At 40.0% G+C, this 15,677-nt stretch overlaps 1 protein-coding gene across 1 annotated transcript in view; it reads left to right on the top strand.

Moving 5' to 3' along the window:
* Positions 1–15,677, top strand: part of Atp8b4 (ATPase phospholipid transporting 8B4 (putative)) — a 165,171-nt gene that overhangs the window by 125,070 nt on the left and 24,424 nt on the right. The window contains exons 19-22 of the mRNA XM_051183488.1: positions 1,009–1,114; positions 5,936–6,083; positions 8,006–8,189; positions 8,707–8,930. Of these exons, the coding sequence (XP_051039445.1) occupies positions 1,009–1,114; positions 5,936–6,083; positions 8,006–8,189; positions 8,707–8,930 (662 nt within the window). The remainder of the gene's footprint in view (positions 1–1,008; positions 1,115–5,935; positions 6,084–8,005; positions 8,190–8,706; positions 8,931–15,677) is intronic.

Consider the following 15,677-nt stretch of genomic DNA (forward strand, 5'->3'; position numbering starts at 1 on the left):
AAGTTGTTAATCTGTTGCTAACAATGAAAGCTTAAAATTTTATGCTTGATCATCAGGAAACAGAAAATATTCAATAAACTAGCATGTACCTATTTGTAAGACTATATACATTTTGTTAGGTACCTTATTGAGCATTCAAGGGCTTTTAGATAAGATAAATCAGTTCTTTATATAACTGCATATACACGCCTATATTCCTATTATCTACCTGTCTGTCTCTTTGCTATTGATTTAACTTAGGGTCTCATACATGCTAGGCAACATTCTTCCACTCAGCTACATAGTCCATCCTTCCTTTTTTGAGACAGGATCACAGGATATCACTAAATTTCTCAGGTTGGCCTTAGACTTGTGACTCTCCTCACCTTTGCCTCCCACATAGCTAGGATTATAGGCCTGTGCCACCAGGCCTATCACTCTGTTTTTCTGCCTAAACTAGTGATTACAAAATTAAACAATAGAAAGCTTAAGCCTGAGGTACTCATTGGATCCTTACTGCATGAGACTTAGTGCAGCTGACCTGTCTCTAAGGCTCAGCTATTCAATTATTGCAAGTACCTATTCAATTATTGTAAGTATCATTATTTATATGATTTCTTTGAGTTATACAAAAGATAAATGGTGGGTGATTTCCTTCTGTATATATTTTCTCTTATTGGTTGAGGAATAAAACACTTTTGGCCAATAAGGCACTCAAAGTTATTAGCAGTTTGTGGTAAAAAGTTTTATGTTTTTTCTTCATTGTACCTTAAGGTCTTAGGATAGCTAAACGAGTATGGATTTGAGAATCTAAATGTGGTTTTGAAAACCAAATGAGATGCCATGGATTTATAGATGTTCCTGGTCCTCCAAGGGCTGAGTGATGGTGGTTTCTGGCTCTGGGTCTCAGGTCTCAGGCCTCTCTCCCAGTCAGTTGTGTTGTATAAAGCATTGTCTGTTTGCTAACCTCAGTGGGTCTGATAGGCTCTGGGTAACACAGTCACAGCTTCAAAAATTTTTCTGTACCAGAAACTGCCATCAATATTGGTTATGCCTGCAATGTGCTGACTGACGCCATGGATGCCGTGTTTGTGATAACGGGGAACACAGCTGTGGAAGTGCGAGAAGAGCTCAGGTATGTGCTGAAGGAGAGGGAGAATGTAAGTGTGGGGAGGAGAAGGACTACCAGGCATTTGGAAGGCAGGAGGATGTGTGCCGCAGTCCCCCAATGATTCCTGCAACTTCCTCAAGTCTCATTCATGTTAGTAACAAAAGCTAGGATAAAGGTGACATTGACAATGAATCATTCATTGTCTTTGGGACTCCAATATTTCGTATGTGTTTAAGAAAGAATCTCAGGTCATGCATGCTTTTTTTTAAAATTGTTTGTTGGCAAAAACCTGGAAGATATTAAGTGATAACGAATAACAATGTCACTGAAGGTGCGTTTTAAAAACACCAGTTCCCCAGCTTCCTTCCTTCTTTGCGTCAGGTCTCTGGGGTATTGAGTATTGGAATTAGTATTTAGGAGGCACCCACAGTTCATGATAAGATAACTTTGGAAAACACAGTAGGAGGTGCCGTATGGTCAGGAGAGTGAGCACTACTCATCCAGGATTGCTGAGCACTCCCTATGAAAAGTGGAACATGCAGTTTGTACAGCTGCTGCCCAGTGCTGGGATGCACAAGAGTGGTGGGCGGCACTGGACATAGAAGCACACAGATGCTGATTTTGGAGAACTAATATTTCTTAAAATCTATCTGTTCATTATATTTATTTTCTGTCGCTTCATTTGGAAAAATATTAAAAACCTACATAATGTAATACAAATAGTCAATAAAATGATTTTGCTTTTACTGACTTTGGAAGATGGGTAAACATATCTAAGTGAAATACGGAGATTATAAAATATGCATAGAATGATATATTTTGAAAACACACATGCACACATACACATACACACTACTACACATCTAAGTACCTATCAAACCCTGGAAAATATATGGTGTGGTTCTTTCTAAGTAATAGAATCAGGCAACGAGCTTAATTTTTTTGTCTTTTTGGTTATGTTATCAGAAGTAGTAGTATTTGTGCAAAGTCTTACAATTGATAAGAAACTAAAAACACTTATTTTTTTAATGAGAAGAAAAAGACTCAAAGAAAAAGATTTGCAGGTAGGTGTAGCATTTCACATCCCATGAGGGTATGTTGCTCAGCTACACATTTGCTTCCTAAGGAAACTGAGGGGAGAGATACCTAAGGAGAGCTATTGTGTGGGGAATCTCCACTATATTCCTAATCTTGGTTCATTGCTTTGGGGTTGACATATTAAAATAATAAATTAGTGCCCTTCCATATTCTCATGTTATATTTTCAAGTTCAGTGAAGGTTCATGCAAAAAAAAAAAAAAAAAGTGTGTCAAAAGCACAGGACCCGAGGGATAGTAGCTGCTGGAGGGAAATTACTTAAATGCTTGTAGTTAAACCTGTCAAGTATGTTTAGATTTTTTTCAGCATAACATCTATTATTATACATTGTAATTTTCAAGCTACACAGCATGCATCCAGCTTGCTTACTGTTATCAGTGCCATTTTGGACACGTGGAGTCCCCATTGATTTTGCTCCCATTGATATTTTATTGTTAGCAGTGTGCCTGCCCATCTACAGTTAAGCCCTGCCAATGTTTCTGAGGTTATTTCATGGATTGCATGTTAATGGTGCATGCATCTTCTGCTCCAAAGAAAACAGCAAATGCAGTGTTGTTGGGTCAGACAAGAAACCTCATTCAGTGTTTCATTTCTGTAGCACTGATCACATGCTTTGTTCTTGGAAACATCCATTTCCTCTGACTCCACTGCCTCTGAACAACCCCCTGATGCACAGGGACTCTTTAAATCAGTAGACATTGTAAGCATTAGTACCTTTTGCAAATGCAAATAGCTCCTGGGTAGATGAGATTAGTTGTGTGATGTAGTCTGCTTATAAGATATTAGACAGGAATCCTTTCATGGAGCAGAAGGTAACTCTGGCCATAATGTCATCTAGACCAAACAAGAGGCACCATGGTTTCAATTCCCAGGTTCTAGTCTCCCTGGTAAAGTGTTTTAGTAGGTCAAGTTTCTTTTTCATAAATTGTAAAATTCTAGAACACTACATTCTGCATTCTGGCACATTCTGGTAGAGTTGCCTAGGGGTTCAAAAGTATTGCTTGTTTTCAGGGGTTCATGGCCTTGTCTGGGCCAATTCCCATTTCTGATAACGGATCACTGTCTTCAAAGGTCTTTGGAGCAGTGAGAGAGGGTAATCCTGAAGCTCACAGTACAAACTTCATTCTTTTGCCCTTCCTCCACTGTTGGTAGGGGTAGGGTCATGCTGTCTCTAATTGCCCTCTGTCGTTACATCTTACTCCATCCTAGAGAGAGCCTGTGGCTGACTATAAGATTAAAGCCATTTATTGTGGTAACCAAGAGCTAGGAATTTGAAGTCCTGGGCTTGCCATGGACTAATCAAGTGACCAAAAGTCAAATAGCTAATCTGTCAGAGGCAGACCCAAGTTCCCAAGAAATAAGCAAGCACAAAGCACTGGCCTTCGTTCCAAAGTCTGCACTCTTTCTCTTTAAACACAATGTTTAACCTATTTCCTAACAGTTCCTTTTAATTCTTGGATATTGGGTGCCAGAAAAGGACTGACAAATGGCCTGTGGCTTCCTCCTTTCTTCTTTGTAGGTTCAATGCATGCCTGAATACAGGCCTCACTCTGCTGTACTGTGTCTCCGATGGTAGGGACTATGAATGTTGTATTCAACTGAACTCCCAAAGTATCTCTACATTTCAACATTGTACTAAACTTCCCCTTATCACAAAGCCTAGGAGGCACAGGCATTCTTCTGTTTTAGTATTTGTTTGCATCCTGAGGTTAAACAGTATGTTTACCTACACGATGTACAGTTTATCTTTGTTGAAAGGTATTATGTGCAGCTTCCCTCCCTCTTAATGAATTGCTTTTGCAAGAGCCAGCTTGTATTTGGAGAACTGAGTACCAGGAAGTAAAAGAAATAACAGCTATGAATAAATACCTCCGCCCAGGTCCAACAGTTTGAGCATCCAGTCTGGCAGGGAGTGAAGGCCTGGGAGGAGGGAGCATTAGGAATTTTAGTTGAGCATGAAAGTTGTCCCTTTTTCTACCCAGAAAATGGCTTGTGTCACATATTAGGAAGACATTGTTGGGTAAAACTCCTAAGTAAGTAGAATTTCAGCCAGTGTGTGCATGAACTTCACCCTCCTTTGGAATGTTTTCATTCTCCACCAACGGGGAAACAGGTTGAGTCATTGACACAGCAAATGGGAACATCACTAAACAGGAAACCCTGGGAGATTTTTTTTTTTTTTTTTTTTTTTTTTTTTTTTTTGCTTCAGGGCTTTTTCAAAACCCAGTTTATGGGATCTGCAGCACTGTCATAGAGATGCTCAGGTCCAATTTTATTTCTTCTATTCATCACATAGGGCTGTCAATTTTCATGGCTATGATGAGCATTCCTTGGGTTGCTTATCTACTGTGAAAGCCTGAACCGTGTGTTTGCCACAGTCATCCTTCGAGCCCGCTCTGTCTTCTTCCCCACAGTGCATTTCCCACACAGCCCTCCCTCTAACTTTACACAGGACTTTTAAGTGAAGGTGCGATTTTGGCCCTGGACAGCAGAAGGCAATGTTGAGCCAGGAAACAAGGTGGCATGAGGGCCTCTGGGTTTCCTTTGTAGTTTGTATGTAAATTTTTAGCAGTGCATGTTTAAATAACTCAAAAGCTGAAGGAAAAATGTTTGTTTTAATATGCTCATTCTATCCTATCAGAGGACTTCAGTATAAATCTTTTTTAATAAATGTTTTCCACACTGGGTGGGGCTTCAGGGAAATAGTTCATTTTTGCCATAAGCCAAAACATGTAGTAATTTATTTGTTACTTCTTGTTTTTGTTTGGCACTCATCTATACTGTAGTTGTATGTTCACATGCAGTGGCTGGCTTGGGCACCCTCATGCAGGGGACATCTGTTGGTACTCAGATGACAGACGCTCCTATGGTTATGCCAATGAACTGTTATTTATAACCTTGTCACCCACAGGTCTTCTGGGAGGCAATTTCCCTTCACAGTTTTGAAAAGAACAGTAAAATGCCACTTCCAAGGATGCTATGTCATCAAATAAATTTTCTCGTATCTGGGAAACATGAGCGAGATGTGTGCAGGGCTCTCATGTGTCTATTGCTGATTAGGTCTAGAGCATTGCAAAGAATTTCCATTTGCAACAATCCAATCCTCATGCTTTAATGTTTATAGTTTCTTATAACATTGTATGCCAAATTGGTGATCATGCACGCGACACACACACACACACACACATACACACACACATGCATGCATGCACACACGCATACACACGCACACATGCACACACGTACTTACCTCACATTATACACACACACACCACATTATATTCACATATATTTACCTCACATTACACACACATACACACAGTGGGGGAGAGGAAAATTGAGAAAAGGGGGTGAGGGATAAGGGGGACACTCTGTGATGACAAGGTGTCATTCATTGTCTTTAGCATATTTAAAATCATTGCATGCCAGAGAGTAGCTCTCCATCCTTTATTCACCAAAGCTATCGAGATCCCATCGTTAAAACTAGCTTTTAGGTAGTTAAAAATGTTTGAGCTGATTTTTTTTCATCATTCTTAGCTGTCTGTTTCCTGTGTGACACCCCCACACCACAGTTTTTTGACATGTACTGCTGTCCGTCCATTGGTTTGCTTGGTGGACCTAATTCTTGGGCCTTAGTCTGTCTGAGTAGTGATGGAGTGAATTAACTTCTAGGGCAGTCTTTTGGTGCGGTTACATAGATTAGCTCTGAGTACTGTGTTATGCCTTTTTAATTTTCCTATTCTTTAAGGAAAGCAAAGGAAAATTTGTTTGGACAAAACACGAGTTTTTCCAATGGACATGTAGTTTATGGAAGTAAGCAGCAGCTGGAGTTGGACTCGGGTGTAGAAGAAGCTGGAACAGGAGAATATGCCTTAGTCATAAACGGCCACAGTTTGGTGAGTTTGCCTGAGGCTATTGTCCTTTCTTTTTCTTTACCCCAATAATTATCTCTTTTGTGCTGTCATAATGAGAACCCCTTTTGTGTTTTTCAAACAAATGACACTACAAGAAATAGGGCGTGCACAGGATATCCTGTTTACAAAAGGGAACACTTCTACCGTGCATTTCATACATTGTTTGAATGATCACACTGGATGTGAGGAACTGAAGAAACAATTCACAGGGAATCTATGAATTTTGCCTAAACAGTCACTTTACAGAATTGTTTAAGTGCGTTTGTATGGAGGGATGTCACAGCTCAGTGTCACTTAATTGAAGTGATGCAACTGGGTGGAAGAGTTCCTGCTCTTTGCTAATGTTTGTGATTTGCGAGTCATAACCTGACCTTCATAGAATTACCATGCCAAATTATTGCCATTAAGACACCTCTGGTGGTTTTTCTAAATAGCAACATTCTACAGCAAAGCCAAACAATTTGATTTGATTAGGAAATCTGGTTCTTGTCGTAATAGAATAAACTTTGCATTGTACTTTTTAGGCAGTTGAGGTTCCAAGCCTCGAATGAAACTCAAACGGCTTCTCTGAGTCTCTAATTAGAGTACAAAAGCCCCGACTTCAGTCTAGTGAAATTATCATTTCTATGTACAAAGAACTTAATCTCACATCTTTGTTTGGCTTTGATGCTCATTTTTCACTTTGGAGTTTGGAAAAATGTACATTTGTTCTTGAGGACGGTTTCTCAGTGGACAAAAGAAGTTGGATATGAGCATATTAGATTCCCCTTGTGACTATCCGCCTGTTAGCTCACAGTGCCCTCAGTTTTGTCCAGCTGGATCCCAGACATAGCGATGTGTTGCCTTCCACACCATGGAAAGTTACAGAGCTCAGATGCAGGCCAAGCTCAGTAGAAAGTTGGTCCAGATGACATGAACTTTTCCCTTGCACAGATGAACACCAACTGAAAAGTCATGTCTGTCTGCTGAGTCTGGAGCTGAATGGCGCAGCCAGTGCAGTTGGCCAGGATCCCTAATGGGTTATGCTTTGACTGTCCTTTGGGCTTGAGGAAGTCAGCTTGCAGGTGTGGGCTCTCAGGTGGTAATCACCTACGTGATCTTTCTCTCTGTTGAAAGAGAGAGCTAAGATAGATGCTCTTCAGGAGTCCTGTTTGCTGAGGACTACTCACTCAGGGTTACTCAAATATCTGTTACTTAAAACTGGATTCCTGTTTGCTTTGACCGTGTCTGCTACGAAGTGTAAAGTGAGGTGTTCCTAGGAAGGTAGCCTCCAGTTAGCTGGAGGGAACTGTGCTCTCTTTCTCAGGAGTTTCTCAGAGCACAGAAAGGCTTTCGGTATGTGGAGCAAGGATAGTAAGGGTTGGGGAACCTTGGTTGAGGCACAGGTTGCCTGTCACCCTACTGTTCAGGATTTTGAGTCAACCACAGTGCTTTTATAGGGCCAGCCTCCCATCATGTCCTTTTCATCTTGCTTGCACATGGGCATTCACAAACAGTGACAGTACAAAACAAAACAAAGGAGACTAGCAGCCCCAAATGTAGAAATCACCATGGTTTGTACTTCACGTAAAACTACCGAGATGTGGGTGGGTCCTATCTGTTGCTTCTACTGATTTTAGTGTTTCCTAGAAATTTCCCAACATCTATTATAGCTATATCTCTGCCAAGATGGCTTGGTAACACATCAAAGAGGCACACTGAGGGCATGTCTCTTAATTTTATGTTAAATTTCCTTGAAACTTTCTGGTGTCTCAATATTCACAAAAAGCTGTTGCTTTTGTGACTCTGAATTAACAAGGTAATGAAATGGCTGTGAAATTAAGCCCGTTAAGAACCAAGGCATTTGCTTTGACAATCGCCATGTGTTCTATTGCTGTTCATTTCTGCTTGTTTTGATGATACAGGCCCATGCTCTGGAAAGTGATGTCGAGAACGATCTTTTGGAACTTGCCTGCATGTGTAAGGCTGTGGTTTGCTGCAGAGTCACCCCACTCCAGAAAGCCCAAGTAGTAGAGCTGGTAAAAAAACACAGAAATGCTGTAACCTTGGCCATCGGCGATGGGGCCAATGATGTCAGCATGATAAAAAGTAAGAGGGTATTTCCTCAATGAGGTACAATCCATGCATGGAATCCACTTAAGCATGTAGTAATATGTCATAGAAGTGTGCATTAATTTAACTTTCCCATGGTTCTTTCATAAATGATACTTTCCAGGCCCAGTGCTTCTACAATTATTAGCTTCCCTGAAATACTTCTCCAGTAAAATCACTCGTGATTTCTTGCTTTTACTGTTTTAAGATGACAGAAAAACCAGCCAGGGCAGGTGAAAGTAGCCAGGGCTGCATTCCTAGCAGCTGGGTTGATCCTATTTTAGTTATTTACCAGTGTGAAGTGCGAATTTCCCGACTTTTCCTAGTCCAGTTTTCTCTTATGCAGAACTAGGATTGATACTTAACTAAGTGATTAATTCATGATAGATGTGGAAAACTATAATAATTATTGTAGATATACAATTACAATAAATGACTGACATAAAAGAAGAATATGTTCTTTAAAGGTACTGCAATTTTCTTTGGCAACCAAAGTTCCTCTTTTCCCTCCTAGGTGCTCACATTGGCATTGGCATCAGCGGCCAGGAAGGACTACAAGCAGTCTTAGCCAGCGACTATGCTTTGGCTCAGTTTAGGTATCTCCAACGGCTGCTTCTTGTTCATGGAAGGTGGTCCTATTACAGAATGTGCAAGTTCTTATGCTATTTCTTCTACAAGAACTTTGCGTTCACCCTTGTGCATTTCTGGTTTGCCTTCTTCTGTGGTTTCTCAGCACAGGTAAGTAAAAAGCTCCTTGAGTCTCCTCCCACGAATGACACCCACTTTTCTTCACTCTATTTAACTAATAAAGAATAGGTACTTTTATATGCCTGGTCTAGGAGCGTGTATTCATGTTGATGAACCTTGAATCTAACCCACATAAAAATATATGTATAGCTGGAATTTTTATGTATAGAATAACTAATTACTACTTTTCACATATATTTTAGTTTTTATTGCAATATTTTGGTATGATAACAGGTAATCTCAGTAAAGAGATTTTAGAAAATGTTTTTATTCTTTAAAAATTTCACACATGCCTTTAATATGTTTGATCATACTACACCCACCTCACCCCAACTCCTTCCAGATCCGTTTCAACTTCACCTCCCCCAATTTTATGTATTAAAACAAAATTACAATCTGCCAAGTCCTACTCATGCTCCATAAACTCACGGGCATGGGGCCATTCACTGGCATATGGTCAACCTAGCAGGGACTACAGCCTTAAAGAAAACTGAGTTTTCCTTCACTATCAGCCATCAGGGATTAGAAGCTCCTCAGCCAGGTTGGTGGGTAATGAACCCCTCTCCCATGCAGGCTGGAATGGTGACTGGCATGATCTTTGTAGGTCTTGTGTAGGCAACCATGGTCACTGATGGGTACAGAGATGTGGATTTAGAGGGCAATGTGGTATTTTATATCAAGAAGAAGTAGCTGATGCTCTGGCATTGGAGCTGTTTTGATGTTATCTCATTTACAGGTGATGTTGATGTCATGTGAGTCGTTAGCAAATTCATATACAGTATTCTATTTTATATCTACATCAGACAACAGTTAGGGTTTAAAATAATTTATTTTAAAATTCTTGGATATTTCATTCTATATATGATGTATTCATTTATGTCCTGTTACTCTTCCTCACCCCTCCTCTTACCTCCACTAACCCCTTTCTTATTCTCAGTAAGTTGTTCTACTACTACTGTGGAGAATGGATGAGTCTGGAGAGTATATTAAGTGAGGTGATCCAAACTCAGAAGGACATATGCTTTTAATTTTTTAATAATTTTAATTAATGTACCAAGTGGTAGATATTTCTTATGGCTTTTTCATACATCTTTAATTGTGAGTATGCCCTGCCTGTTTGCCTTCCTGTCCTGTCCCTCCAGTCTTGCATGTGTCATTCTCTCCCAGTACTCCTGCCTCGACTCTTATGTCACACACATGTGCTCTCCTATCCTATTCCCACTTGAAGTCCCTTTCCCTTCTGATTATGTTCATAAAGACGAGAAGCTAGGATCCGCCTATGAGAAGACACGTGAACCGTTTGCCTTTCTGAGCTAGGGTAATTTCCTCATTCAGTATAATATTTTCCAATCCCATTCATTTTTTCTGCTAATTAACGACTTTTTATTTACAGCTGAGTAAAATTCCATTATTTGTATGTCCCACAATTTCATTATCTGTTTATTAGTTGGTGAGCATCTAAGGTGACTCAATTTCCTTGCTGTCACCACCAGAGCAGCAATGAACATGCATGTACAAATGTTTGTGTAGTAGTGTCTAGAGTCCTTTGTGTATATGCTCAGGAGTGTTACAGATAGGCTGCTTGGCAGTTCCTGTTTAGCTTGTTGAGAATTCTCCACACTGGTTTCCACAGTGGCCACACTGATTTATACTCCCACCAATAGTATGTAAGTGTTCCCCTTTCCCACATCCTCCTTAGCATTTGTTGTCATTTGTTTTCTTGCTGGTAGTCATTCTAACTGGGATGTTGATTTGCATTTCCACGGTGGCTAAGAGTACTGAACACTTAAAATGTATTTACTAGCTCTTTGCATTTGAGACTCCTCTGTTCAGTTCTACATCCCTTCTTCAAACTGGATTGTTTGTTTTCTTAATGTTTAGGTTCCAGTGTTCTATACCCTAGATACTAACCTTCTGTCAGTGGCATAGTTGGTGAAGTTTCTCCCTTTTTGTAGGATTCTTCATTGACATGACTGACAGTTTCCTTTTATGTACAGAAGGCTTTTTTCCCCCCATAGGGTTCCATTTATCAACTGTTGGCTTTATTTCCAGAGACCCCAGAATGCTATTCAGAGTCTTACCTGTGCCAGTACCTTGAAGTGTTTTCCTATTTTTTCCTTTAGCAATTTCAGAATTTCAGTTCTCATGTAAAAGACTTTGATCCATTTGGAGATAATTTTGGGTGCATCACTTGTTGAAGATGCTATTTTGGCATCTCTGTCAAAGCAAGGTGTCTATAGCGGTGTGGTTTCTATCTGGGCCTTCTGTTATGTTCTGTTATCTACATGTCTCTTTTAGTGAAAGAAACCAGTTAGGGTGATACCCACAGCTCTATTTGTTTTTCTTGGGCCTGCTTTGGCTATCTGAGGTCTTTTGTGCTTCCATGTGAATTTTAAGATTCTCACCGTTCTTTTTCCTATTTATTTAAAGAATGGTTTTTGGATTTTGATGTGGTTTGCTTTGAATTTGTAGATAGTTTGTAGTACAATATCCATATCCATAATACTGATTCTAATCTATACATGTGGGAAGTTTCCCTTCCCCATGTCTTCCATCAACTCCATAATACCTTTGTCAATTTTAAAGGTTTCAGTGTAGAGTCCTTTTACTCCCTCGGTTAAGTTTCTCCCAACATGCTTTATCTTAATCTTTTTGTTTATAAAAAATTATTTCTCTCTCTCTCTCTGTCTGTCTCTCTCTCTCTGTGTGTGTGATAGTTTGGGTTTCTATTCTTGTGATAAAATACCATAACCAAGAGCAACTTAAGGAGAAAAAGTGTTGTTTCTTCTTATACTTCCAAGTAACAGCTGATCACTAAGTGAAGTCAGGATAGGAACTTAAGCAGGGCAGGAATCCAGAGGCAGGAACTGAAGCAGAAGTCAGGGAGGAATGCTGTAGGCTTGCTTCTTATGATTTGCTCTGCCTGTTTTCTTGTACTGTCTAGGACCACCTGGTCAGGGATGGTACTATCCACAGTGGGATGGGCTCCCTGCCATCAACATCCATCAGGAAAATGCCCCCACAGGCTTGCCCATGGGCCAACTTGGACTGTTTTTTAAATTGAACAATGTTCCCTCTTCCAAAATGATTATAGCTTTATCAAGTTGACAAAAGAACTAACCAGGATTGTATGTGTGTACGCGTGTGTGTGTGTGATATTTGTGAGGTGTATGTATATATGTGTACGTGTAGGTCAGAGCAGAACATCAGGCTGTATACAAAGAATCCAGCCCTGCTACATGTTTCCTGGCCTTACAAATTTTTTCTATGGAATTTCCATTGATTCTTGTATTCTGCTTGCCTATGAAACCATCTCCAATTAGCATCAAGTTAACAAAATAGCTGAACCCTCTTTTATCATGACTATTGTGATTGTGGATGGCAGAATCTGGAAAAATGCTTCCTTTGTGGCCTTTACCAGCAGGAAGCCAGGGCATTCACTTCATCCAGCCACTCTCCTTTCACTGAAAGTTTAAAAAACGAGATATGATTTATATCCCAGTGCTATAAGTGGCTAGCTATCTTGTGTCCTATTCTCAAGGTACATTTCTTTTCAAGAAAGATTTTTGAATTCAGGTTAGAAATTCCAGTGACTAGCAGGTTGTGAATCGGGTTTTCTGGAGAGATTTTTCTTGTCCCTCCTTTTAGCTATTAAGTTTTCTTGAAGTCTCTTTCTGCATGGAAATGAGTTTTCTTTAAGTTCCTGCTCAACCTTTGGTTTGTTGCTGCCTTAGTTTCATGGAGATGGAGATGCTTAATTCTCTTTTGGTCTAATGTTGGCCTTGGTGATGGTATCTCTTAAAGTTAAGGATGTTCAGGGCCAGGGGAGTTTGATATTGTTACTTCAGCACATATCCATGGTACCTAATTCTTTCCTCACTCCAGGCAATATGCATAGTATCTTGTAAAGCAGATGTCATTATAGAACTTTTCTTGGGATGTTCTGGAATAGATATCTCTAGAGTAACTTGATATTGTACTGCTATTAATCCTAGGTCCGGTGATTTGAAAGAAAGTGTGCAGAGCAAAATATGATGCTGAGAATGCTGTTTCCATGGAAACCATTTGTTTGTTCCTTTCTTCATTAACACTAATTCAGAGAATAGCCCCATTTTATAAAACAACGTTATGATTTACATTTCAATGCTGCAAAGCCTTTCTCAATGCTTTCCACTATGTTCTTTAGATTATAAAGTATTTGTTCCTGAACATGTCTTGACTCTATGACTGTGATTAGTCTTTTGTAATTTTTCTTATTGAAATATAATTTATTTTCAGAGACCACTCTGATTTATGCTCTTCAAGAATTTTATTTTCTTTTACAGTATTGTGAACGATTGTTTTATTGTAAATTATTTAACTATTCTGATTCTATGGACATTTAGATGTCATTTTCTTCTTCTAGTTTAAGTCACAAAATATCACAAACTGCAAGTTGACGCTTGCTTACCATCTTGGGAAGAAAAGATAAAATAATGAATAGGATATGTTCCTACCCAGTTAGAACTTTTCTCATTAGGAAGTAGATATCCTAGTAAGTCTAAATAGAAAGATTATAAGTGAAAATTATACAGGATCACAGGGAAGAGGAAACATATGAGAAGCTGTAAATGCTCCAGGGATCTTTTAGCTTTCAAGGGAGGACATGGCTTTTCAGCCTCAAGTCGAAACCTAACTGTCTAACTGTCTGGCTACTTCAGGGATGTGTGGTCTGGTTCATACAGAGGGGTGAAACTGTCACATAAGATGGAGAAATTCCTCCTGTCATATGTGCCCCAAGTGGCCTGCCACTGAATTCTCCTAATTATTTTTAAACCTTTGCGAAAATTTAATACAGTGGTTTTAGAATTTCTATATTAAATTTGTATTAACCACTGTGATAATATTTTTATAGTTATATTCATTTATTCTTGTTTTTGCCTTAAATTTTTTTGAGACTATCATACATGAGTTTGTTTCATTTCCATCTCTTTCTCTCTCCAAAACAACTTCTACACCCCTCCAACTTCCTCTCAAATTCATGGTTTCTTCTTTATTTATTTATTGTTGCACACACACACACACACACACACACACACACACACACACACACACACTTAGTGTTGCTCCTATGTGTAACTGTTAATAGATGACCACTTGGGATGAATAACCTATGAGGGGGTCTCAATCCTGCCAAAGAGTGATTTCCCTTCTTTCTGCAGCCATTAATTGCTTGCAACTCTTCATCTAGGGTGTGACCTTGTGAGATTCCCCCTGTCCGTGTTGTCAACTGGTGTCGTCGTTGTGCTGGTCTTATTTAGGTGTTGAGACTTCATATTGTTGAGATTTTGTGGGTGTAGTTCCCTGTAATGTATACAAGAAGGTGTGTCTCATGGCAGATGTCCCATGGCTCTTACCCCTCTTCGTCTATGTTTCCTGAGCCTTAGGAGCAGTGGTTTTGTTGTAGTTGTGGTTGGGAACCCCACGATCAGTTGCTATCTGCATATGAACCAGATGTGTGTTTCTGTAATGGTCTCCACTGCTGCAAAAAGAAACTTCTTTGGTGAGGGATGAGAGGTACACTTATCTGGGGTATAAGGCTATACGTTCAAAATGCAGTTGGTAATTATGATGGTTTAGTAAAGTGGGACCAACAGTTTCTCCTCTGGGGGTCTATGGTCTCTTCAGTCATGGGGAGTTGGTTGGCTTTACAGTACAAGGCCTGAATGCATGGATTCCCTCCTATTGAGCAGACCTGAGGTCCAATCATATGGTCATTGGTTACTCCCAATATAAGTGCTAATGTAGTGTCCTTTGGTATATCTTGGCATCCTGGCTATTGTGGCTCATTCACTCCACAGCTGGGTAGGACTATGGGTTGCTTTCCTCCCTTGACAACTCATGTGGAACCTGAAGATACCATGAAAACTAGTACTTGGGGAGAAGGCTTCAAGGCCAGTTACAATTCCATTCCTTCAAGTCCTATCCAAAGTGTGTCTCTAGCAATAGGGCCTTACCTTTAAGTTCTGGAAGGCAACCAAGGGTAATGGCAATTACCTACATTTTTTTTTTTTTTTTTTTTTTTTTTTGGAAATCTCTTTGACTCTTCTGACCTACAACTGAAGTAGAGGTTTCTTATGCATGGCACTGGCATTCTCTTAGATTCCATTTAATATAAACTCATAGAGAAATATTTTGTAAAACTGGCAGAACACAGAAAGGGGATTTTTCTCAATGCTGCTTTGTAGAGCAAGAACCCTGTTCTACAGCTTGCATTTAATCACTCTGAAGATTGATGCTGGAGTCCCCTAACCCCACAGCCTTGTGTGTGGTCTCTGTTTCAGGGGCACTGAGAGCTAGCTATGAGGGCCACTTGGGGCTAGGGCTGGGATTGCTGAGGATCACTGTCTCTTTTCTCCGTTTTTCACTTGAAGGGCTTGATTAGCACCAGGTTTGCAACATGTTTTGGCTTCCTCTCTGAGTCCCGTTCCTCTAAGGACATTATGTTATAATGAGGCGGATTCAAAGAAAACTTGTTTGGAAGAGACACTGACCAGTCTACAGAGCTTGAGAATTTATGAATGGGGGACATTCTTGCCTCCACTGAAACCATCTAGGCGGCTTTGGCCTCCAAAGTCATGTGCTGGGTGTGGAGGTTTCCGCAGCTCCTAAAACCATCTGTCCTTAAAAGAGAGCTGGCTATTTGAGGTCCCCATACTTCCTGCCAGTATTCTCCTTAAGTGGTTTCTCTGTGTCATC

The sequence above is a fragment of the Phodopus roborovskii genome, unplaced genomic scaffold (genome assembly GCF_943737965.1).
Source record: "Phodopus roborovskii unplaced genomic scaffold, PHOROB, whole genome shotgun sequence".
Taxonomy (NCBI): domain Eukaryota; kingdom Metazoa; phylum Chordata; class Mammalia; order Rodentia; family Cricetidae; genus Phodopus; species Phodopus roborovskii.